The 27,129-nt window shown below is 32.1% G+C and overlaps 1 protein-coding gene across 5 annotated transcripts in view; it reads right to left on the reverse strand.

Moving 5' to 3' along the window:
- Window positions 1-25,496, reverse strand: part of LOC148622030 (insulin-like peptide receptor) — a 47,567-nt gene extending 22,071 nt beyond the window's left edge. For all 5 annotated transcript variants that reach the window (XM_088571516.1, XM_088571515.1, XM_088571512.1 and 2 more), the window contains exons 1-10: window positions 24,841-25,496; window positions 12,719-13,273; window positions 8,094-8,275; window positions 6,105-6,285; window positions 4,345-4,443; window positions 3,641-3,785; window positions 3,138-3,349; window positions 2,243-2,369; window positions 1,842-1,895; window positions 1,218-1,390 (exon numbers count right to left, since the gene is read on the reverse strand). In XM_088571516.1, coding sequence (XP_088427642.1) covers window positions 1,218-1,390; window positions 1,842-1,895; window positions 2,243-2,369; window positions 3,138-3,349; window positions 3,641-3,785; window positions 4,345-4,443; window positions 6,105-6,285; window positions 8,094-8,275; window positions 12,719-13,273; window positions 24,841-24,940 — 1,828 coding nt within the window. In that variant the 5' untranslated portion in view covers window positions 24,941-25,496. The remainder of the gene's footprint in view (window positions 1-1,217; window positions 1,391-1,841; window positions 1,896-2,242; window positions 2,370-3,137; window positions 3,350-3,640; window positions 3,786-4,344; window positions 4,444-6,104; window positions 6,286-8,093; window positions 8,276-12,718; window positions 13,274-24,840) is intronic.
- Between the last annotated feature and the right edge of the window lie 1,633 nt (window positions 25,497-27,129).

Genomic DNA, 27,129 nt, shown 5'->3' on the forward strand with positions numbered 1-27,129 from the left:
TATACAGTCTATTTTACAAGTCTTATTTTTCTTCTTTAATTCAAACATACACCTACAGGGAAGGAAGTTTAGTTGTTTTTTTTTTATGCAGTGTAAATTTTTGCCTATTTCTGTAGTTGGCAGTAAGATGGCAATTTATGACTGAAGCCAATCAAAAGTAATTAGACCAGGTGACCGTGACTCACAATACCCTCCTAGGAGGTGTCAATTAGATGCAAAATATATTATCGAGCCAATCAAAACTCTTATCATCTGGTCAAAGGTGAACACAATCATGGCTATGTGCATGTGGCTACATACAAGCTTCACAGCCCTGTTAAACCATATGATACAGAAACAGATTTACCTTATAACAGAATAAATTAAATCCAATTAACAATGATTATCCAATCAGGAAGTGTCTAAAACTTTGAAAAGCAAGAATTGATAAAAGAAAATGGATGACATCTGTTTATGCTTTTGTCATGTGCCTTTTTTGGCAGGAAAATCTGTAAACAAATAGATGGGGATTCCCAAATTCTAATTATATCCATATAAATAGAATATGAGATGATTGAAAAGGGACACAATTAATGCGGGTCAATGATTGTTTGCTAGAAATTTTATCACTTGAAAAAAGAATCAAGTTTGTTGAAAATTTTAAAATAAAAAACAAAATTATATTTTAAGATAAACTTAATTAGACCACAAAGAACAAAGGTCAACAATGAACATGTTTTAAAATTAGGGACTATATGAGCATAGTAATCTAGTCCTTGATAGAAATAAAACACCTTTTTCTGGAGTAATACTATTTTATTTTGCGTATAAAAAGTGACTAATATCCTGACTGAGACTAGAGCTAAAAACCTGCTTTATACATGCATCAAGAATGAATCTTGGATACATGTATGTCATGAATGAAGGGGTTATTTTGATGAATAGATACCTCATCACTGGACTTAATACTGTCATATTTAAAAAAATAGAAAAAAAAATTTTGGCACCCATTTTGGCTCTGATTTCTGAAAATTGGCGACAAAAATTGGCAGCTGGTGATTTTTCTAGCAACAGCATTTTGAAAGCCAGAGCAGCCCCTGGTTTAAAGAAGGGTATTTATAAGTAACAGAGAGTATATCTAAATTGAAACTGGAACATGGACAAGGCATGTCAATTAAATAGCCAAGTGGCTTCACACATACAAATGTCTTGTACTAACTTACTGACTATGTACTTACTACTAGCAGCTGTCCTGAAGTATACTAGTTTACTCATAGCTCCAAACTGAGTATTTGATGTCATATATGTCTGTACAAATACAGCATACTGTGTCCAAGGATTTAACTGAACAAGTAATGCTACATGGACCTGACGTGTATTATCGTTTTGTAAAATGTCCCTTGTTTTCCATCTGAAAAAATGAAAGACATAATGCAATCCAACTAATCCTAAATGATTTTATGTTAGAAATATTCATAAGTCTGAATTTGACTATTATGTGGAAATTCTTAAACAATGTTTTCAAATCATGCACAAAATGGGGTGAAGTTTTGCATACTTATTGGTAATATATTTCTTGCTTAGGTTTCCATATCATAGGGCTCAACAGATAATCTATCTTCAATATGTTATTTAAGTGCACATCAGCTAGCTGCAGAACTGTAAGAAAACAGCAAGATCTTACAGAATTTTTTCAGTTACCAGTTAATATAACTGTTGTCCATTCTACATATGTTAACACATTAAACATTGAATAAAATTGTCATTGAAAATAAAAGAAAAACATCAATATAACATCTAAGTGTTTCAGATCATAATCTGAAGTAAATATGAATGTCTATTGATGTAAACAAAGTACTTACATGTCATCACTACAAGCATCTCTTCCTTCAAAGATGGATACATTCTTAAATGGTCTGAAAAACAAGTACAAATGTCAAAGTTAAGTGGTACTTCTACTTATAGGAAATAAAAATAAAGATCCACTTATGATGCTTAAGTATGAAAAGTGATATTATGTAATTTATATGATATGTTTTTTGCGTCATAATTTTATCATCATCCTGTTTTCCTTCATTCACATAATTTTCTCAAATAGTATTATCTGAACACAATTTACCGAAAACTGCCAAGCAGAAAGGAAGGGTTTATACTGTATCATCAAACTAAACTATTGTAATATTTTCATGACAATCCTTTAATAATTGCTATTATTCCTCTTTAATATTTTAATGAGCCACAAGTACAAAAAATGACTACTTACGCTTCTTTGTATTTGATAACATAACTGATTAGAGCTCTAGCATCTCCTTGTTTGTACTTATCCCATCTCAGGAAAGCCACATGCCCAGTAACTTGGAACACTGTCAGATTGAGTGTGGAGACATGACCTAATCAAGAAAAGATTTAGGGGAACTACTATTTTCTTAACCAACTTTTACCTCTGACTTTAATGCATCTTTTTTCCCTCTGGATTTATAGTTCTTTTTCCTTCTAATTTCCTTTTTTTTTTATTAAAAAAATTCTGTTACATTTTCTTCCATTTTCTAAGTATTTCTTATGGATGAAAGGCCAACTCATGGGAGAGACAAATGTTTCTTCAAATTTTAGTTGTAAATTACCTATTAACATCAGAATGAGTTTGCTGAAAGCAATGATTGAATTATTTCAAGTTTTCCTTTCCTCGTTTGTCTACCCCGTACTTGACTTTTTATGATCAACTCGGCGGGTGTTTCTAGAAAAGCAGAGGACGCTTACCCTACCAGTGCACCTGGTCCATGCTCCCAGTTTTTAGAGGAGTCCCAGTTGCTCATTTACTTTTGTTACTTTGTATGTATGATTTTAGTTACTTTATGTTCTTTGTTGTGTTTGTCTGTTTTCCATGTCTGGTCTTTGTCCCTGGATTACATTCTTTTGATTACCGCTATATCCTTGGTTCCCTTGATTACTCTTTCAAGGAAAGGAATATTGAAAAGCTTTATATCACAAACTGTGAGAAGCTTCACTCTAACTTTGTATATATATGTATATACAGCATTTTGAAAAATACATGATTTTTGAAGATATGTTTTTTTTTTTCAATAAACTATAGAAATCATACTGTCTCTACCACCTACTTATATACAAAATTTAAATTGTTAAAAATAGTAGAGACTTACATGGTGCCTGATCCCCATTAGTTCTATTACTAATGTCATTCTTGTAATTCTTTGACATCATTGTCACATTCTTCTCAAATGCCTTGATCACATGTAAACACAATTTTCTGTTGAAATGGAAGTTCAAGCTGCCATTCCTAATAACAAGATTCTTAACTTCTGCTGGAAACAGAGCTTGCAGTTTTTCATTGTCATTTATCAAAACTGAAAACCTGAAAAATAAAAAAAAAGCTATGCATAATGATTTTAATACAACTGAAACCTTTTTCTGTCCAAAAATGTAATGAATTATGAAAAACAAAATAACATAATTTAAAAAAAAAATGCTACAAAAAATACCCCCCTTACAAACATTAAGCATTCTATAAGCCAATTTGCATAAATGCAACTAGTGCTACACATCACTGATCAACTTTTTTTACTTTTAATATTATTAACTACAAAGGTACAATTTAAAAGATTTCATACAGTCAATAAACTATAACAGTATATACTTTACTAACCCATTCACTAAAGTTTTTCCTCCAATTACTTTTAATCCTTTCAAAAAATTCAAGGACAACAATGCATCGGAGTTGTGAACCCACAAGTAATCGTCTATTTCTGTTATCTGTCTTAAATTTTTGTCCAGTTCCTGTTGTGTGTTCACTGGAAGAAGAGTTGATATAAGTATACTAATATTTATACTTAAAAAAAGGTATGATATTTATTTCAACTCATTAGCCAGTAGCAGTTGTATTTCCTGTGTTTGTTTCCTTAAGGAAGTCATAGGACCTAATTTTTTTTTTCATTCATATTCAAAACATGCCTGTATTTACAATAAGTAATACTGTCACAAGATAAGCAAGTGAAAATTAATCCTTACTATCTTTTATTAGACAACAAATTCCAGCTTTTGTTCTTTCAGGTTGGTTTGTAGCCGAGTTCATAACTTTGACTGACTCTTTCCTTATAAGCAGGGTTTGACACTAACTTTTCATGTATGTAGCCCACAGGACCATGTGATAGATAATTAGGTAGTCCTCAAAATTATTTTGTGGTCCTGTCCTTAGGACTAATGAAATTTTAAGAACTAATAGAGGTAGCCCATTGATATTTCATGGTAGTTCTCCTAGAAATTAGGTAGGCACAGGACTACCAGACTACTGTTAGTGTCGAACCCTGATAAGTTTTTCTTTTACATGGATTGTTGTATTAGTTAACTTACTTCCTTTATTGATCCTGATTTCTAGTGCTCCAATGATTCGTGTACATCCACGTAGATCTTGTGCTGCTTGTACACTGTCTACTTTCTTCCCAGTACATTCTGTAAACGGATACATATCATTCAATACCAAAAGAACAGAATTTTAAATGCTGTAAATGCAGGAATTATTGCATGTATTAATTATTGCAATGGTGCAATTGCACCTGAAAATGCAATTTGTTTTTGTAATTTTTTAAAAAATAATTTGAATTAATAAAGTTCAAAATTCCATAATGTGAGTTTTCATTACTATAATATTAGTCAATCACATTTTTGTTAAAATATCAGTATATGCTATATAAAAATAACACATAAATTTTTACTTAAGTCAAATTGATTTTTTCAATAAAATATTAAAAAAAAAGTGAAATATTCGCTAAATCTTAAATCTATATCAATAACAGTAAAAATGCCTGTGATCTATCTGCTTATTAACAGAATTTAATATTTGCCGGGATGAAACATTTATTGGCAGCATCTATAATAATCTAGCTAAGCTGCTTAATTCTTTAATCATTAGTTGTATGGTCACAGATACTGACAATGGTAATATCAATAAAACAAAGATACTCTTTTTATTTAAACTGCAAAAAAATTACTGCTACTAATACTACATATGAAAAAGCAAACATCAAAACATATACCGCCATAAAATTCTTAATAGCATTCATCTCTCTCCATTATAATGAGAAACAAATAACAATATGCCAATGACCAACTGGGAGGCCATTGACTCTTGCAGTACATGGAGATGAAAATAAAATCAGTAAATAAGCTTTAGACTGTGAATCAATAAAAACGGCTGTGTTGTCAATAATGTGAAGTAAACAGGACATTACTGTGACAAAAAAATATAAAGTGAAAAAGAACTTATGGATGAATGGAGATTCTACTGTATTTTATAGCACTAAAAGGTTGTGTAAAGTTTGAAAAAACAATCCTCTACCCCTGTCCGAATTCATCAGATAGGCAGGCGCATACCTCTAATACCCATAACACCATGCCACTATGCGTGGCAGGGTATAAACATAAGAACATTTAATCCCAGAAACGTAGTTAACTACCAAATATTCAAGTTGGTTTTTGCCTTCAAAAAAGTGTGTCTCCTTGTTCCAAAGTTCACAGGGGTGTAACTCCAACAAAATTAGTATATAACAAATTCTTGGTACAAATATGAACAACTACATATCATATCCTAACTACCTACAAAGTTCCATGAAATATGTTGCAGCAGTTTCCAATAAGTTGGGCTTCAAAAAACTATGAGGAACAGAGGGACAGGGTAAAAACAATTTATCTGTAGAAGACACAATTCCTGCTAGATTATTTGACACATTGTAATATGGGAAAAGACATATATGTACATATACTTAAAAGAAACATATAAAACAACCAAAGAATTATCACTTCAATTTTCTCAACCTCTTTATTTTCTTCAATATTACTAAACATAGCAGTAAGTAAGGTGTAATATATAATCCAATATTAACATGTCTCATTTGAAATTGATCAGTGCATAAAGGTAAACAGTGACAGAATTAAGTACTTATGTGCACCTGTGTAATCCACTGCTCCAAATATTGTCTGAAAAATACTTTCCAGGCCACATGTATTTTATTATTTATTACATGTTACAATTTTCAGTCTAAAAGGCAAATGAACTATAGTGGAATGTACCAAGTACTATTGGGAGTAACCACAATATTACAGAATAAACTCACCTTTAGGACAGGTGTCTTTACATTTGATACAGTTGTTAGGATCTAATGTGTCACTGGTATATCCAGCAGGGCAGTCCTTAACACATTCTCCTGGATAATCCTGTCCTAAGCTTGGATCCTTCAGTAGCTTAAGTTTTAACGCTAAACACTCATGATCCAGTAAACATCTTCTGCCTTTGTACTGAAACAGTCAGTATTTTAGATTAGCCACAGAGTGCCATATGTTCCACTGAAAAAGCTATTTTGGGGTTGTAATTACTCAACACACTTCAATTTGTTTTTCAACTAAAAATTCTTGATCAACTCAAAACTGAACAATCAGACTTTTGTTAATAAGATGTTAAAGCAACAAAAATTTGGTTTAGTAATATACATAGACCAGTGGCCTGTTAACAAATCCATTTCAGTAATTTTCTAAATAAAATAAGTTTCATGATACTTCCATTCTCCTTCTTAGAAACTACATAGGCAACCCCAACAGCCATTTAGAAGGGAAAAAATAGGGTATGTACATTTGCATCATCATTCATTTCATAAACAATTTGTAAAAGTTTCATCAAATTCCTTTCAGCCATTTGAGAGGAGTTGCTGGTTAGAACTGGGAATGGATGGACAAATGGATGGATAGCATAGTGGCCATACTGTTCGATCAAATGGAACAAGGAGTAAATCAACGGTGGAGCCCCTCACCCCTTCCCCTAACACTTTTCTTGTCATGTCTGGTAAATTTGTTAAGTATTAACAATGTGTTTCCCCATTAGTTTCAAAGACAACTTTAGGCAGCCTATGACACTTTCAAGTAGTTTTTGAAAACTTTCAGATTGTTGGAAGTTTTTAGACAACCATAGTTCCACGTGAGCTAATAAATAGGTCAGGAAACTGATTTCGATTTTCTGCTAATATCTTACGTAAAATAAAACATCTAATGTCTGGTCGCTGATCTTATTTTTAAGACTTTATCAAAAGTATTTAAACAGGAAAAGTTCAATGCCTAGCAAAGACTCTAAAATATTTAATTCTTTGAATTTGCAGGTGGCACCAGATGATTAAAACTCAACAGCACTTAAATATGCATTCATTGTAACATTAAAAAACAAAAACAAGCTTTTTATTATTACATGGTCAATAAAGGTTTCATAGGCCAAGTACCATACGTCAAAATAATCACTTGGGTCCAATGAATGATAATATAAAATTATAAAGAGACATTACCTCTAAATAAATTTAAGTAAAGGTCAAGCATTTTTCAGGTTTTGGGGTTCTTTGCATTATTGAAATGTACTTGTTTTTCACCTTTTATCACTTGAATTGACATTTTAAAAAAAAATCTCAGACATTTGCATTGTTGTGCAAGGTTGAAGGCAAGTTATTTCTGACTTTTACTTTGGTCATCAATTTCCACCATTTGTTTATGAATGTAAGCACTGATGCTTGGTCGGAAAAAGAGACTGTACCAATATGTTCATATATATGTCTGTGGTAAGGCTAATAATTCCCCTATTAAACTTTGTTTTAGTGTTCAAAGCCCCATGACTCTTAGATGAAAAACAAAAAAAGGATTTTCATAAATGTAAATTCTGTGGGTGGATGGACTGATGGGTTTATACCTCCAATTCAATTAGACTTCATTTAACCCTTAAAAAGATGGACTCTTTTCCCCTTGCAGAGATCCAGTTTTATTCCATAAATGTACATGTAATGCTTAACCATTCATAAAGTCCAACAAGTGTTTTAGAGTACATCACTTGTGCTACCAAGATAGCTGTAGAGACAGACAGGTAACAGCGAAGAGTGGTTTATAGACACCCCTTTCATCTGTTTGAAGGGGGTAGAAATATTCTGTAATACAATTAGTCTAATCCAGTTGCTTTATATTTCCTATTTCTTTTTGCAAAGCTCTATCCATTGCCTCATGCTTTAAATTAATAAAAAAAAATTGTTTCAGAAGTTTCCTTTTATGCTGCTGTATAAATAAGATTTTCAAACTACCGTATAGGTTCCTCCAAGGCAGCTGGTTCGACATCTGGACTCTCCTTTTTGATCAGTAAAGATAACATGTTTGCATGCATCACAGTCAGCATTAGTCTCACCAGAGCAACCACCAAGACAGTTTTCATGACAACATTGTTTTGAATGATGTAAGCAGAATCTGTTTTTACCACACTGACAATCTACAAAACAGAAACTAGGAAAATTCACACCATACATAGCATTTTAAATAACCATAATAACCATATACATTTTTTTTTATATATGATCTTGAAAAAAAATTTAAGTTAAGTTTATTTTTGCCAGCAAAAAAGATAGTCTTCACCCAAACCCCAAGCAGTAGTTGAGTATAAATTTTTTTTTTTTTTTTTGCCAATAAATAGGATGAATTCAAAGAATAACAGAAGAATTTCAAAGGGCATACACGTTCCTGCCAAAAAACTTTGGGAATGAAAGTTTCTAGGTACTATACACAACTATCAATTGTGTTCTTGCTACTAACCAAAATTCATGAACTTTGGTTGATAAGTTAATGAGTATATGCAATGACAAATTGTGTTACAGACAGACCGACAAACACAATGACAGACAATTATGACACAAAATATGCCCGTCTGATCAATGTTTGGGGAGACATTATAATACAATTTCTAACTCAAAGAATCTCTTGGGGTAATAATCCAAATAACTGGAGGAGAGAAAAAAACTAATATTAAGAAAATAATGTGTACCAGTGGCAAAATTTAACATAGCTATTGTGCTATGAGCAAAAACAATTCAGTTTAACAGAAATTTACATTACAAGTGCTTTTGTTTGACCTTATATTATTCAAATAAACACTGAGAAAGGTATTTCTGGTGCATTAACTTGTATATAACAGTCATAAGTCAATGTGTTTATATATAACTTTGATTGTGTTTACTTATTTTTTTTAAACTTTTGTTACTTTGAGTGAAATGGTGAAAATTATGATTAGAACAGTTACAACCTATTAAGACTTCTTGCACTATATTTTGATACAAATTCATCAGGAATTTATTGTTACTACTAATTAGTTTGCAATACATTACATTGGTTTCTTAATCTCTCAGAAATGTTCCTTGACTTTCTTTCTTGTTTATCTTTAGGTTTAATATGCAAGCAAAAAAATTCAATATCTATAATAAATATAACTGAAAATAAAGGATCAATTCTCATGCTCTGGGTAAATGGTCAAATGATTCTATAATAATATTCTAATAAAACAAAGAATGTCAGTCACAATAATTTGTTTTTCTACAAGATAATAAAATCAACAGGGAATGTGTGACTTGTTTTCCCCAAGTAAACAATCCCTCAGGTCATATACAAGGTGACAATGCATGGCTAACCAAGCATTAACACCAATCTTAAATCTATTATTATTCCTACACATTAGTCATTTTTTTATTCTGATTAAAACTGTTATAAATTAATTGATAAATAATTGAAGGCTGCTTGTAGATAAGATTATGCCTTAATTTACAACCAACTTCTTCATGTCTTGACAATAGATCCACTTTCCATTTTTGTACTGGAAGCAGTAACAGCCTGCTCTTCACACATGTTATGTAATAAGTGAAATGTGGGCAGTATCACACTACATCTAAAAATATTTTTCATTGTAGTATTGAAAAATTTCACTTAGAAGGCTGACAGAGAGCCTTTTGTAGCTAAAGTCTTGTCTGATTCTGACAAATTTATACAGGGATTGTCTGACAAGAACATTTTTTATTAACATTTTTCTTGATAAGTCAAAAAAAAAAAAGAAAATTGGCTTTGTCATAGATTTGGTTTGATTTCTGTAAAGTTGGAAAGAAAAGAAGGCATAAACTGCAACTGATCCCCCAACATTCCCTTCCTTCTTCTAAAAGCATATACAAATATACATGTACATGTATCAACATTAACTTTAATTCACCAAAACCAACATAATACTATGCATAAGGCAGACCATACTTTGTGTCTGGAGTAACCAAAATTCAAGGGCATATGGATTGACTTATGTCCCCTGTTTGCAATACCATCACACATTAAAGGTGTTAACTGTATTGTCTGGTGGATTTTTATAAACTAACTGTACATGTTAAAGTGCAACTTGAATAGACTTAATTCCAGTATTCTTATGCTTAAATCTACTTATAAAATTTAACAATTGAAATTCTTACTCATTTTGGCACTTATATATTGGTGCATTAGAAACAAATACTTTAAAAGTAATAAGGGTCAAAAGTAAATACACGGATCAGTACGTTTATACAGTATACAAATGTATGACAAGTTACCATGATAACTATGAAATTTGTGAAAACCTATGTTCTGATAAGTCTATTGTTATATATCATATTTATATAGAGAAAATAAACTCAAAAAGTGGCAATTAGATGGACCATAAAGAAAACTTAATTTACATATGAATTGTTTCATACAAGATTCTTTACATTTTTATACAGATTGAATGTCATGACTGTAACCCTTCAATTATTATTAAAGTATACATGTAGTTCAGTCTTCAATTTCAGATTGATTTGATTTCTTCATTTCAAAAGATTAAAGGAATTTAATTCTGATCAACACACGATAGTTTTTACATGTACAGTACATCAACTTATTCATCTTTTTTTTAGATTTAGACAATCCACTTATAGGAAATCATTAATGTTTCCATAGATGTATCACTGATAAAAATAAAAAGTCACAAACAGTACAACTCATCATGCTTAAGCTTCATACTATATGTACATTAAAAAAAAAATCATATGTTCAAGTTTCCACTGATGAAAAAGTGAAAATAACAAACATGTAACTGCACTGAAATTCACAGACCTAGTTCAAAGAGAAGATGAAAGTGTGAACTAGCCATATCATAATTGGCAAAATCTGAAGTAAATATCTATACACAGTAACATAAAGAATCCTATTAGTAAAGCCCAGATTTGTGCAAGCTGAAAATTGCTAACACAGTATAGTTTATGCCAAAACACAATACCATATTCAATGGTAATGAACAGAGCAATTCAAGTCAATGGGACAGATGTGTGTACAGACACGTGTAAAACTTTCACCTTATGCTACATCAGTGATGTAGCCTCCCATTATTATCATTCACGCTTACAAGATATACATGTAATAACTTCACATCATTTAAAAAATACAGAGTTCTATCTTAACACAGACAGGTACACCACCAATCAACATAAATATACATCTTACAGTCTAGCAGCATTGGAACAGAAATTAAATATGCAACATGGACATGTATAGGAATGTTTTTGAACTCCCTAAAGTCACTTTTACACTTTTTGTCTTTCAAAGAGACATGCTGTAAACTGAACTTGGTAAGAAATAATAACAACATAAATCTCCTTTAAATGTCTCAGGATCAAGTTTCCAAATTCACTTAACCTATCATGTAAAATGATATCCAAGAAAAAAGGACATTAATCTGTTACAAAGTACAGATTTAAACAAAAAATAAATAAATCTGTCTTTAAGTCTGTCAAAATAATGACCAAACTTGGAACTACCCTGTCAAGTTTTATACTGAACTTTTTTAATTTGCACACAAGCATTTATCAATTTGCCTTAATTACCTATGTGATGAGTGTACTATTTTCCTTTCTTCCTCAAATCAGTCATATCAATGAAAAAAATACCAACAGAATGAGACAATGCTTGGCAAGGGACTAATAATCAATGCTACTGAAAATTTGGCTGGGGCCCAAACTTCTTTAAGAATATTCCTAATTATGTTCAAAACGTATCTCATTCTTATAACAGTTGGGAGCCCTAGAGAGATTAAAGAACAATGTTTCATGTCCCCCACAGCTCCAGTTTCTGATATAACTGAACAATAGTAAAAGGGCATACCATATATACCATTAAAATAATATTTGCTTTTTTTCCTTTTAAACAATTTCTTGAAAAAAAGATTACTCTTACTAAGTTTGTCAGTCATCATTTATTTCCAAAATGAAGTAAGTGATTCATGGTAACAACCTTTTGTGTAAATTAGTCAAAATCCATAAAAATGATGACTTAAGAGTGTTTACAACACATATTTTGAAGAAATTTTTACATCCAAAGGAAACAACTCTCACAGATTAGCCTGTCAACTTTGTTTTTAAAGCTGTAGTTGAGGTTTCTGGACCTTTGGTATGAATTTTATCCACATCCATTTAGACAGGTCTTACAAAAGAAATTTGAATGAACTTTCTATTTCTAAGGGAAACTCTCACAACATTGGCCATCTTTGTTGATTAACAAATTTGTCTGAGAGAGTCATGGTACAAGTTAGACCTTAATCAATTTATAAATGTAAGTGTGCGGATGCTTTATAGGTGTGATGCATGGACACCATATATTTCTAGGTCGCACTTCATGTGGCAGCAGGGGCAAAAACATAAAGCTAATTTCAACTGAAATCAAATATTTTATCATTCTACAGCACTAACAGAATGCCAAACAATTCTTTTAAACTTGGAAAGATGTTTCTTAAGAACTACAGAATACCAAGACACAAATTAATTCTGGTCTGAATGTATGCTTTTCTAAGTTGCATATATTACACATAGAGCCAGGATTGGATAACTATCTCAGTACTAACCTAGATTTTTTTGACAATGATTGTATGTCCAGCATCTTTGAATTTGTCGATGGTTATCAAGGTCATTTAAGGGTGTAGAATGGCAGTCTTTAGGGCAGATGTCTACACATTCTGATGAAATCTTGTTCCCTTTGATAAAATGGTCCCTCCAATCAACCCCAGTGGCAATTTGAGTCCAGTCTATGGTATCGATGTAACATAACATGGGATTCTTCTCCAATCTCACTGCTCCTCTTTCTATAACAGTTAAGCCAATCAATCCTATTTCTTCTAAGTCCATCATTTCAAAAGCAACAAAAGCAAAATTGAAGAACAGCTTTTGACCTCGAATTACTGAAAGATTTGGAAAGAGGTTACTCAACGTTTTTAATCCATAGACTCTATACAGAAGAAAGTAATCTGTGATCTCAACAAGATTAGGAAATGACTTATTTTTGTATTGTTCTTCCTGTGCTCCCTCTATCAACAGTATACTAAGTGAACCTTCAATCACTGTACAATTTTCTAACTTGTCTAAATCTTCTACTTTATTTCTGATGTCTATATCTTTACAAACTGAAAAGAAAAAAAATAATGTATATAAGTTTTTTTTAAGTGCATGCTATGTTCAGTACATAAAAATCTGTCAAAAAGTTATTGATTCTGACACCAACCATATCACTTTTTTATAACTTGTGCTTTCTGTCATTCAAGTTACACCTGGTTTTATATCAATGAAAAGAACTACAATAATTACAAGAACAAGTTCATTTTCATCTATTAATAATCATTTACTTGGCTTTATAAATAATAAAGAGCAAACAACAAGTGGTGTTTCAATGAAGTCAGCAACTAAAAAAGTTTTGACTTTTAATCAAGTGTATTTGCTAGCAACATTTTAGAAATAAAACAAGCTATATGTATTACCAATTTCTGTTTTCTGTGCCAAGTATAACTTTAAAATTAATATAAATATTAGTAATTTTCACACATTATTTTTCATGTAAAAACCACAAAATTTTGGAAATTCTAGAGCACTGACTTCATTATACATGTCATGCTTGTAGATCTCTGTTTTCTCTCTCAAATGCTGTAATGTTTTAAACATCCAGAATAAGCTTAATGAAACCACTACATTCATTTTACAAATTAAAGTTCATTTGTCTAACCTACAAATAGTTTCCATAAGGAAGTCCTCTTGTAATTGTACATGAGAGAATTAACAGTGTGTTATGCCCTCATATAGTCCAGTTTTTGATTGTAATATAGACAATGATTTTGTTACTGTTTCCCCAAGCAAAACAATCTTAATATCATGCAATATTTCAACAAAATCACAGTTTGCCTTTGTAAACTTCCTATTCTCATACAACAAAAAACACACATAGACACGAGTGTGATATATTTTAAAAGAGGTACATTTTAGCAACCATATTATTGATTAGGGAACCAGATAGGAACCAGATTAAATAATTGGCAGTGAATATTAATAGATATCGGGCCCCCCCTAATATATATACGAGCTATATAGTCTTGTAACAAGCCCCTGTGCCTGAATCGGGAATGGGGAATTTTCAATGCTAACCAATCATTTCATGTGAACTTCACCTTCTTATACAAGCAAGAAACACACGTAGAACACATGTGTATGATATTTAAGAGTTACATTTTTATCTTGTATTAAGATTGAACTATGACGCTATGGCAGTAAACACAGCACAGATCTGCAGCATAATATGGGGTAGTAATATATAATTATGCAAATCATATGCAAATATAAAGTACTGAAATTAAGAGTGTAACAAGTCAATATTAGTGACTTAAAAATATCATTCAATCCAATGGCCACTGGCTTTCACTTAATAGCAGATTGTTCTCCCCAAAAGGGGAGGTCCATGTGATGTCAAGAATATTTACTATATACCTTTATAAATACATAATTAGATTTGTTTAGACATTGTAATTCTACTGGTGTTGTTCAAAACAAATACTGAACAATGTAATACTGTAAACGTATTAATTTTCGCAGTGTACTAATTTTTACTATTTTCATGGTGAACAGAACAGCGCAAAAAAATGTACCTGCGAATTTGATTTTAAACACTTTATAACACCAGTCATTTTTTTTTAAACCATGAAATTTACTACCCATGAATATGTTCATTTGACAGAATCCCTGAAAATTAGCAGCCACAAAGCTTAATACGTTTACAGTATTTGATGACATTACGCTAACTCTTAAGGTTTTTTTCCCTTTCACAGAATGGAATTCTAATAAGTAATGTGTTGTACTTCCATTGAAAATTTTCCATCATGTTTGATAGTTGACATGGTGTATTATCATACATCACCTTCCATTTCCTACTGGTTTTGTTTACAGGTCTAATGAAAGGCAAATCATATGCAGGAATTTGCATAAATTCATAATGACAGATGTTCAAATGATAGTAGTGTTTTTCATAACTGTACAGACAGCAGTATTGATCTGTAGAAGGAACAAGGTGGTTCTACTACATTGTAATAAGTGCATGTAGGAGGATGTCATTGAAAAACAACAGACAAGTTATATCTGTATATATTTGGAGATCACATAGTCAGTACAACTGATAGGTAAGGAGATACAGAGTTTACACAGTATACAGTTTCAGTTGTATTTGTATGAGTATACATGTACGGTAAATTTATGTTCAGACTTCTTGGGTTTTTCATGTAGTCATTTTAACTAGTTGGAAAAAAACATAACTGCAGTTTCTGAACCTAATTTCATGAATATAACTTTCCACAAAACTAGAAGAGAAAGGATAACATAATACTGTAATTCTGATAAATTAAGAATCTTTTAACCCTCTCCCTACTAAATTTAAGATGTTACAGTGACACTTTAAGGTCCAGTAAGTTGTACAAATAATTTTTGTTACATCTTCTAATGCCTGCAATGAACAGTCAACAATGCACAACATACCAGTACATTTGTAAACTGTGACATAATCTGATTAAAATAAAAATCGTTCATTTAGTTCAGACAATGACTACACTACAAGCACATGGTCAATTTAATATTCTGAATGAAAACACAGCAGTTATTGGTAACTGGATCATTGTTTGTTTAACAAACATTTTTCATAACCCAAGGTTGATTTGCCCTGCAGATATTCAACAGACCCAACCAAGAATGAACAACCTTGTCCCATATATAAACCCAACATTAAAGTCCAAATTTCCCACGTGTTTCTAAATATGGGCAGCTCAACAGATAAATATGTACTGTTCTAAGAAAAAGAAAAGATACTACTGACTAGTCATGCAGGTTTTTGACAAATTAAACTAACACATAAGTGAGAGCTATTTAAAATGCCAGATATGACGAAGAAGAACATGCTTTAGGAGCATACCTCAACAGGAATTGGAACTGCAACTTCGTGAAAGCAAAAGGATGTAAATTTAGTACATTACTCAAAAATGAATGATCTGAATTGGGCTGAACCAGGATATACATGATAACATCAGAAGCACTCAAAAGGACATGAAAGACAATTATTCCCTGATTACTTAAGTATGAAGGGGACGCCATCGGTCTCCAAGAACAGATAAAAACAAATAACATTTCAAGGTCATGGTGACAGGCTCGATCTATTTTTAAATCTGCAAGGACAAAAACAAGTGCAGTTTAAAATTTTTCATTGAACTTATGAATGATTTTGAAAAGTAAAGTTTACATTTAAAGAATTTTATCTGTCAAGGCTAGCTTTAAGTGTACCTGTTAAATCGATAACATGAGAAAAATAATATTTAATCATGAAGTATTGTGATATGGTTACTCCTTTATTTACTCTATTTTCATTGGTTCAAAATGATTTCAAAGAGTACACTGACAACTAGCATTGGCACATACATTTTGTTCATGACTTCTCTTCAATAGTATGTACAAGGACACTGTGATCTTGTGATTGAAGTAAACAATGCTATGTCACAAATAATGTTTAAATTTAGATTTCTACATGCCACAAATTGATTATTTTTTTAATTAAACTTTCTGTACTTAAATGCAAGATCAAACTAGCACCTACCAAAGTGATCTGACTTCAAATGGCAATAAAAGTTGGACACAAAAAAGTTTACCACCAAATCAATTTTTGGTGTACCCTATACATCTGAACTATACATTAATGTATGACTGAATTAAATCATGTGTAATCTTAAAAAAATATTCAGAACACAAGCATGAAGAAGGCACTGAGGAAAAGCAACAACTTCTATTATGGGAATCATAGGTCCATATAAGCTGCATTTAAAGCTTATAATTCTTTCTACAGTGTTTATTGCAGTCTGTGCCATAAACTTTTTCAGCTACAATCCTGAACAGTATTTTTTTCTTTAGAAATCAACTGAAATTCTCAGATTGTTCACTAGCCAGAATAAATTTTTACTTGTCTCAGGCTTCAGGCTAGTGGCTAAAGGCACAGACTGCATTAATTGGTGCTGAATACATGTACACATGTATATGTATTCACAATAAGAAAATCACTTGAAATAAAAGGATGTAATTTGTAAATGTATATGTTTCATATGATTTTATCAAAACCTTGGTTATTGTAAGAAATTAAAAATTCATACTGATCTAAACCAACTTTAACCAGACACACTCACAAACAAGGTTTGAACTACATTTGTATCTGAATGAATGTTATATTAGAAGGGAGCTCCCTTCCATGTATCAAATAAAAGGCTTTGCAGGGTACAGGTTGATATGACCACATTCAGGAGCAAGTATGGATACACCATTTAAGACTAAGGTCTCACTCAAATAGCCACCTCCCTTTATGTATGTAACAAGTAGCACCAAAACACACTGCCCTAAAGCTATGTACTGCAAGTGCATAATTAGTGTGTATGCAAATCAAAATAAAGCTGAGAATGTGTAATTAAAAATCATATTTGCAATTTACTACTATGAATATTGTTGATATGTGCAGGTAATTTGCCTCAATGCTGTCAGCAGAAAAGGTAAAAATGTGGATTTTCAGAATTATTCTTTCAGGTCAAATTTCTACAATCATTGTACCATTAGCATGATGATTTAGACAGTCTTATTTTTCAACTTCACAATTGTCTGCAAAATTAAGATGTCACATGTCCTTGGAATTCACAGTAAAACTGAAAATTACTTTTTTTAACATGTAAAGTAATGGAAACTTTTGAAGTGGTTAGTGAAATCTAACAACTCTTAATGGATTGCAATTCTAAATGTTGAATACTGAATAAGACTTTGACCACAGTGAAATGGTCTTTTTTTTGGCCCATAATTAAAAAAAGTTGAAGCCACAACCTTAAAATCAATCCAAGCCTTCTTTGTTAATATCAAAGATATTCAAACACTTTTGCCAAAGTTTTTGTCTGGACATCAGGAAAATGCTTGGGTCTGGAATCTTTTGGCCCTTAATTCCAAAATGGTTCATGTAACAACCCAAAATTCAATCACATCCTTCCTTGAGAGGTCAGCAGCCTTATAGCAAACTTTTAAATTGAAGATATCCCCACATTTATACTCAAATTAATGTATACATCAGATATCCTTGGAGGACTACAGCATGATAACATTTTTTGCCCTAATATTTTTATTTTTTTCTGCTGTCATAAAACAAAAAAAAAACAAAAAAAAAAAAAAACATCAAGTGAAAATTTTTCCTTCGTAAGTATTTTCTTTAGAAGGTTTTGGTCTTTAGAAAATGTGAACTTACAGTGGGAAAACTGACTGTACCTTTTCAATTCCTAGTAAAAGCAAAACTTGCCCTGTTTCTGTTGTTCACATACATATTCACATACAAGTACATGCATATTAGTCCACACATTTTATTTATACAATGTAAAAACTATGCTATATTGTATGCCCTAAAATGCCAGAAAAGGGAAATATATGTATATTTACAATGTAAAATTTGAACTACGATCAATCTTTTCCTTCAAATACAGAGAAATATACCAACATACAAAAAAATTCAGAAGAACATTCCCTGGGTCACATTGCCACTATCACAAACAGTTTACTTTTTAAAGTCCTTGAGGACAGGTCATCAAGGTTTTTTTCTGTCTGGAAAAAATATTTTAAAATCCAAGGAAAATCAATGTTTATCTATTGTCAATAACTTCTATTTGTAGAATTTCTATGGTTGTTTACAACCAATGCACCACTAGTAGAAAATCATTATAACTATGCAAACATGTTATCTAGAGGGTACAAAATGTTCCTTATCACTAGACTATGTGATATTAACACAAAAAATGTAATGAAAACAAGATATATCCCTTGCTATAACTTCATTCTACCACTTGAGTAAGTATGCATGCATTTTGTTCAAGTTTAGGGCCAAATACAATGGGTACCATGTAATCCCATTATCATTCAGACATTATAAGGAAAAGTAATGTTATACTAGTAAGCTAACATGCATTTAGGGCCAACATAATGGCTTCAAAAAAGTTCAAAGAATACTTATGCTTTTTAGAACTATGGGTGTCCATGGTACTACGTACATACATGTAGGTCTGAAGAGGGAAAAGTACTTATTGGATATTCACTGATAAATATTAAATTAGTATAATATGGGATGATATGGGATGATTTAAAAGTATTCAAAAACATTCAATGTACAAGAACATGTACATGTAGATGTACAAACACTTTTTAAAAAAGTTTGTCTATTTCCATGAATACATGTAATATACACTTTTATGCTTTCGTAAAAATAACTTCTACAAACAGAAGGTCCTTATTCATTGTTGCAGTGATTTTCTTACTGTTTTTCTCACTGGGAATGGGCCCAAATTAGCCCCTGATTGAAAATAAAGGTTGGAAAATTACTGGAATGCCAAAAAAAAAGACATGAAATTCAAGAATTTTAAGAGGTTTTTTCCCCCTAATCAAACTGCATTTCAGACCAACTCAAGCAGACGGAAAAACACATAATTAAATCAGCTACTCAGCTGAGTAAAGTACATGTACATACACTATGTAAATGTACATATATGTACATAAATAATGGGTACTATGAAATCCCAAATCTGTTTGAAGAAGCCTATAAAAGCTTCATAAAGTGTGAGCCCTACTCTCTGATACAATACTTTCTTCTTGTATTCTGTATAGAACTTGGCTGTAGGGAAGTTTGTTTCATGAGCACTCCATAGGGTGTCCTATTGCTATGGACATACGTCAAATTACAAATAAAACATTCATGTTATATTAGTAAGCTAGAGGCTCTAGAGAACCTGAATCCCTCACCTGGAGAACTTGAAATCATGTGGTCATATCATTTGATCAGTCTCTAGTAACCATCATGTTTTATCAAGAGGTCACTACTGGCAGAGTAAAAGCAAAGATATAGGCCAAAATATTTTTCCCCATAGCGTGCGCCTTTTGTATTCAATGTTCAATGTTACTGAATTTGTAAATGCAGAAACACATACACATGTACATTATTGTAGGTCAAAAAGGTTACTGCAGGATCAAGGGTCTGGAAATTTTGACAGCCCATGCCGGACATTTTATCAAACTTTGTATGTAGTTATTTTAAGATAAATATTGGAAAGTGTGTTATTTCATCACATACTCTGTCTTTTACAAAATATCAGAGCAAGAGATTGAGTTTGGTTTCGACCACATGTGGACATTCCAACATGTAAACAAAACATCACATCTCTCGGACTTTTTCATCATATAGGAAAACAGCCGAAAACTTCTGAGTAATGAAAAAATGTTGATTATTTGTAAAAGAAAATCGTGAACAGATTTGTCTATTGATTTAAATGGTCTGTTGACTTCTGTGTTAAAATGATTCAATCTATGCATTAATAATTACAAACTACATGTACAACTGATTCAAAGTTTCAGATCCATGTGCTTTCGTTACCTCTGAAAGATCCGCAGGAAAATGGTGGACTTGTCAATCTTTTTTCTTAATTAATAAATGTATGAAGATTCTCAGAGTTACTTCAATTAATTCGCATAGGCAATGGGGCTGCACGTATACTGTTAATTAAATTATGCAATCAACTAATCAGTTACAGGTAAATCACAGTCACAGGTGGCTGCACATCGGCTAAATTCCAGACATTTCACTATCTTTAAAAGTTACATATTTTTGTCTGAAAAGCAAAAACAGTGTTTTTCTAGACCTGACCCCCTAATTCCTATTTCTCCCCTGATTTATGGTTGTCATCATGAACTCATGGATTGTTACGGTGTATCCATCTATGTAACCTGATTTGATCAACATGTCAGTTTTCCTTCCCTTTTTCGACTACCCTGGACTTGACTTTTTATTAGCAACTCGGCAGGTGTTTCTAGAAAAGCAGAGGATGCTTACCCTACCAGTGCACCTGTTCCATGATCCCAGCTTTTAGTGGAGTCTGAGTTGCTCATTTGTTTTTGTTACTTTGTATGTGTAATTTTAGTTGCTTTATGTTCTTTGTTGTGTATGTCTGTTTTCCATGTCTGGTCTTTGTCCCTGGATTACATTCTTTTTGATTACTGCTATAACCATGGTTCTCTTGATTACTCTCTCCAACAAAAATTGGGGATCAAAATTTCCTATGTTCTTGCTACATACCACATTTCGTAGAATTTAGTTCAATAGTTTCAGAGGAGTTGCACTGACAAGGCTTTTTGTTAGGAGTTTTGGCAAATTTCTAAGTTCAAAGGAGCATAACTCCTCCAAAAATTGGGGGGGGGATCAAAATTTCCTTGAAATATGCACAACTACATATGATGTTCTTGCTACATAAAATGTTTCGTAAAATTCGGTACTGTAGTTTCAGAGGAGTTGCGATGACAAACTTTGTGACGGACACATGGACAAGCCAAAAACATTGTCTCCCCACCAATGTTGGGGCAGTAATAACTACATGTTACTCTCGAAATAAAGTAATATTATTATTCTTATACTTATATTGTATAAATGTACGTCTTTTGTACAATGAAAATTAATCGATAGACTGTGATACATGTACATTTACATGTAAATACAAAATGTAGGGTTTCCCACAACAGCTCCAAAGGTGCAGGGGGAAATTGGACTAAAGCAGTTGACAGGAGGGACTTTTTTGTATTGAAGTTTGTATTTCTTGAAAATTCTGCTTGAAAAACTCCTTCCTCAATTGTACTGGAATGTGTTTATCTATTTAAAAGGCGGAAGGGTAGGAGGGACAGGTGGCAAGGTGACCCACCCTTCTAAAATGATCTAAGGGATCCCCATCTAAATACAATGTGCCAGCAAAAGAAATGAACCAATGCCAGCCATTTCTTCACTGGTCATTGGGACTGTCACTTACAAATGTATGACAAAAATACCAGACCAAGCTATATATAAGCGGTAAGGACGGAAAGGACTGACTATATATGTATTTTTGCGAATTCTGGGTCTATATTCTGAGTAGGATGGCAGTGAACAAAGTGAAAACCAGCTCATGTATCTCCGTGTATTCCAGTTCTTCAAAGTAGACTCAAATCATTAAGCTACAGAACATGTAGGTGCAAAAAAATTTCAATAGTAACTCGAAGTCTGCGAATTTTATGTCAAAGGAAGTTAAGAATAACTTCTGATCTAAGTAATTTTCTAGTTTTGCAGCACTGGGGCCAAACACACATTTGCATGTCATGCATGTTTTTTCTTCACAAAATAAAGGATGCTTGAGAACCAGTTCGAAAATTCTGTCAGTTAAAATGCCTGGAACTAAAAAACAAACTATGGACTCCATATTTTTACTTGCAAAAATCCTGTCAATCATGCTTTAGAGAAAAGCTTTCAATTCTTTCCTTAGTAAGTACTTTTTACATGAATCTGGATTTCAATTCGTGTTTTCCAATCACTTAATAGTTAAAAGTTCCATTTTAACTGAAAGTATTACAATATACAAAATATTAATACATGGAGTTCCATATGATCACCTATCTGCTTTCGTGATTACAATGTTATTTGCCAAGTGCCACTAAAATGTTAAGCATTCATATACCTGTATACAAAAATGTTAATCTGCGAGAAAAAGATTCAGTATGTCCTTGTTTTTTTGTGTTTTTTTTTTAATTTTATTTTTAAAAAGAGGATACAAGTACTTCAGTAAAAAAAAAGGGGGAGCGGACACTAAGCAACTACATGTACATGTAAATAATCCTGATAACCTTTAAATATAGATAAGAAATAAGATTGTGAAAGGAAAGCATTGAAATTTATTGCCTTCTGGCCCTGGCACCATAATACTGTAGTTAAAATATATTTAAGTCTGACAATATTCTAAACTTCAGTGGAACATTTAATGTAACTTCAATCAAAGTCTTTGAAATTGATGACATCACAAACTTGAGACTATTCAGAATTGTCCCAGACAGAACTAATTTTTTTCTCAAATTTTGTGGCACTGGGGCCTGGACTAATTAATTTCTGAGAGAATGTGCTGAAAAAAAAATCCTGCAATTGTTACTGATTGTCAAATGGAACTTACGTCCATGCTGGAGAAACGAAAAATTTGTGCACATACATGTATCCTCTCAATTGCAATGAGAAAATCAAGACCATTTATTACATGCATGTGCAAAATATTGGTATACACTGTACATGTAGCTAGGGAACTAGTATAAATCCTATGACAGCAGCAGGGTCTTCAAATCCCTCCTTTTTAAGTCACTAATATTGTTAGCAACTTCTTGCAATTGTAATTTCAGTTCTTTATACATGTATTCGCATATAATTTGCATAAATATATATGTTATGCTGCAGGCCTGTGCCATATTTACCGCCATAGTGTTGTAGTTCTTGCTTCATACAAGATACATGTAAAAATGTACCTCTTAAATTTCATACATGTGTGTTCTACATGTGTTTCTTGCTTGTACGAGAGGGCTTGATACTAACTTCTCTTACTAGGTAGCCCACAGAACTATTTGATAGATTTATTTTGTAGTCCTCGAAATAATTTTGCGGCCCTGTCCTTAGGACTTATAAAAATTTAAGAAGCCCAAAGGACTACCAATTAAAACTTCAAGGTAGTCGTCTCTCAAATTAGGTAGGCACAGAACTACCAGATCACAGTTAGTGTCAAACCCTGACGAAACAGGAAGTTTACATGAAATGATCAGCTAGCACTGAACATTACCCAGTTTCTGATTAAGGCACAGGGGGTCATTACATGACTACATGTATACAGGTCTATTTGTGTTTTTTGGTCCTATGAGAATGGGAAGTTTACATTAAAAGATAACACGAATTGTTAGCATTGAATTTATGTAATATTACCCAGTTTTCGACTCAAACATAGGAACTTGTTATAGTTGACTACATAGGTCATTTACATTATCATTGGCTCGATTTCTATATATAACCATTGCCAGTTGTTTAATTTGGTTCGTTGTAACTAGTTGTTTTGTTTGAAATCAGTTGGGTCATCATGGTTATGAAAGAGTTCTAGCAGAAGTCACCGGATTTTAGAGCATATTGCATCCTTGCCATTTCGGAAGTTGAAAGTAAGTCAAAATAAGTGGCAGAGAATATATGACAATTAGCGACTTTGAAGACTTCAGTCTTTGATTTATTTTGTACTGTAAAAATTGTGACTTGGTAAATCACTTGTCAGGATTGTGGTAAAAAGTCTTAACAGCCCTGAGCTTGGGACTGAAATTTTTTCAACCATTACCAGTGAAGACTGTTTAAAACAAAAACAAAACTGGTCATCTAAAATGAGGTTACAAATATCAGATCTTACATACATGTAATGTAGTTTACAGTGAAAAAATAAAGCTTTTTGCCTATCTACTGAATCATTCACAAAATCAATTTACTCTCTTTCTGCAATGAATATGCACATAGTCAATTCAATAGGATGTACATATAGCACATTGACATTGTGTGATTAGTGAAGTACAGTACTTCTATATGAACATTACAACCACTATGTACATACACACATAATTATATATCATGTACAGAACTAGGGTTAACAATCTGCTGGGTAAACTTTCCAAGAAACAGTATAAACATGTATTATAGTTACTGTTTGTCCTCGTCTTCGGGCTACACTGAGACCTGAAGAAGAAAGTCAAATGGCCAGACAGTACTGATTGTATTAAAAAGTAGTCTTTTATTCCAATTTATACTCACTAGTTCCTTCCCCTTTAGTCTCTGGTGGTGCACTGAAACCTGCTGACACTAATGACATCATAACAGAGAAGACCAGAATTGCACATAATGGTTCAGCCATTGAGAATCTCTTCAATACTAATCAAATGCAAAGCTATACTTTAAAATTGTATATCCTTTATCACAGCATAAAAAACATTTAGAACAAAAACATAACTGAAGGAGTTAGCCGTCATTTTATCAATGAATTTGGATGAACGAGTTCACACATGGTGTCGATTGTGAAATGAGTTTTCATGCAATACTACTAAGAAAATGCACATACTGTAAACTACCAAGTGTTAAATCACTGAACATGTTACATAACTATGTTACATTTTGTTGTAAATAGTGTTTAATAGCAGATTATAAGTGATCATTCCTTGAATACACTATCCATTCAACAGGCCTTGAACTTCTGGATTGTTTGTTGTAATATCTTCCAAAACAAGCCCGGAAATGTCCATCATTTTCACTATTTCCACAGTCCTTGTACATCTGAGTTAATCCGGTATTCATTCGATAATGACCATGATTGAATTTGACCTTAGTTATAACGGATTCTGGGGTTAAATTCAATATTTAGACTTATTTTTCACCTCCAGATCAGAATACATAGCGGAAAACAAGACGTAAACAACCTCGTTAGATGATTGGTCAATTAGTCATTCAGAGCTACAACAATGATCAATGCTTTAGTTTCGTATCTGAACGATCAAGGTCACTTGCTAAAGTCTGTTTTAAAAATTGTACCACGTGCGTCGCAAAACTAATTAACATAAAATGACAAGTAATTACACCATAGGTGTGAAAATTACTGTTTTTAGGTTTCTAATTACATAATAGTGATACCGTTTATTGCATGTAAATGACATCTTGGAGCACAAATAAAGCATATATAATCTTGTGATAAAGACTATATGAGATAGAAAAAATGTAGACGGTATTTCGTCGAGTCAACGGGGGCATTATCAACAACAATTTATATATCACTCGTAAGTGAAGAGCACTGAAAATTCAGGAAATTTTATTTATTTCCTTCTTAATTCTCGAACATTTTGCCTGGTATAAACACATTTTATTTTAAGCTCAGTCACAGCTAAAATCATGGTAAGTGCATATACTTGGTTGCCCCCCCTTGAATAATTACGGTTTCTTAGTTTTTATATCATTTCCAACGAAAAAAAGTAATACTTTTTTCTGTGAGGATCAACACATTCGAACAGAGGAGGGTAACGTAGAGTTACTTTTGTCTGAAATATTTATACACATATTTTTTTGCAATCAAGGTTTTAGAATCACCTTTCGAGTTCAATGCACTCAGTAAAAAAATTAAAAACAAAAACAAACACAAAAAAAAAAAAAAAAACGGTTCAATTCAGACTTAACTACAACTGTCTGAAGGGGGAAATAATTTTTATAATATACTAGGTATTTAGTTAACTATTGATATTTTTACATTTATATCTCAGTTTGAAAATGTTTCACATTTGAGCCTTTTCATACTGTGAATGAATGTGTGTCAATAATATATTTAGTATTCATTTATTGACGAATGTATTATGTGCACAAAATAATGTAAACTTGTCCATGATAATATTATACTAGTATGCAATTGAATCACGAAATACATTTTTTACATTTCCGCATTCATTTCTACTTACATAACCGCTTAAATCATCAACTCAGAATGTTATGATATTGACTACGATTCCCGTAGTGAATTTATAAGAGCCATGTATACTTATGCGTAAGACATAAACATTTTTTTCATAGTATACTAAGCATATACATATCCTTGGTTTGACAATTAGGCAAAGTGAATATTTCTTTGCCATCATCAGAAACATATATGATACTGTTTGTATTATGTGTCCCTACTAACATGTAGCTATCATATGAATTTATACTTACCTACTTTCATGAAAAAATGTCTATAAGCAAGATAATTCCTAACAAATGAAATGGACATAAAACAAACAAACAAAAACTAGACCCAGAGTCAGTTCTTCTCTGGTTCTTTTAAGCAAATGAATATTCTAAAAAAGACTTTAGTACAAGTTTGCGTTCAAAATTTGTTGGATGCAAATCGAATTACACGCATATTTTCTACAACGTCAAAGGTACAGAGTGGCAGAATAAATACCCCATACCATTGTTAAACGAAGAAAAGCAAATTTATAGTCCGAGAGCAAGGACTAAAAATATAACGAACAAAAAAAAATAACTTAAAATTATACTTACAGAAACTACAGAAATTATGCGTAAACG

The sequence above is a fragment of the Perna viridis genome, chromosome 3, assembly GCF_037379345.1.
Source record: "Perna viridis isolate PV_CMFRI_1.1 ecotype Kerala chromosome 3, ASM3737934v1, whole genome shotgun sequence".
In the NCBI taxonomy this organism is placed as follows: domain Eukaryota; kingdom Metazoa; phylum Mollusca; class Bivalvia; order Mytilida; family Mytilidae; genus Perna; species Perna viridis.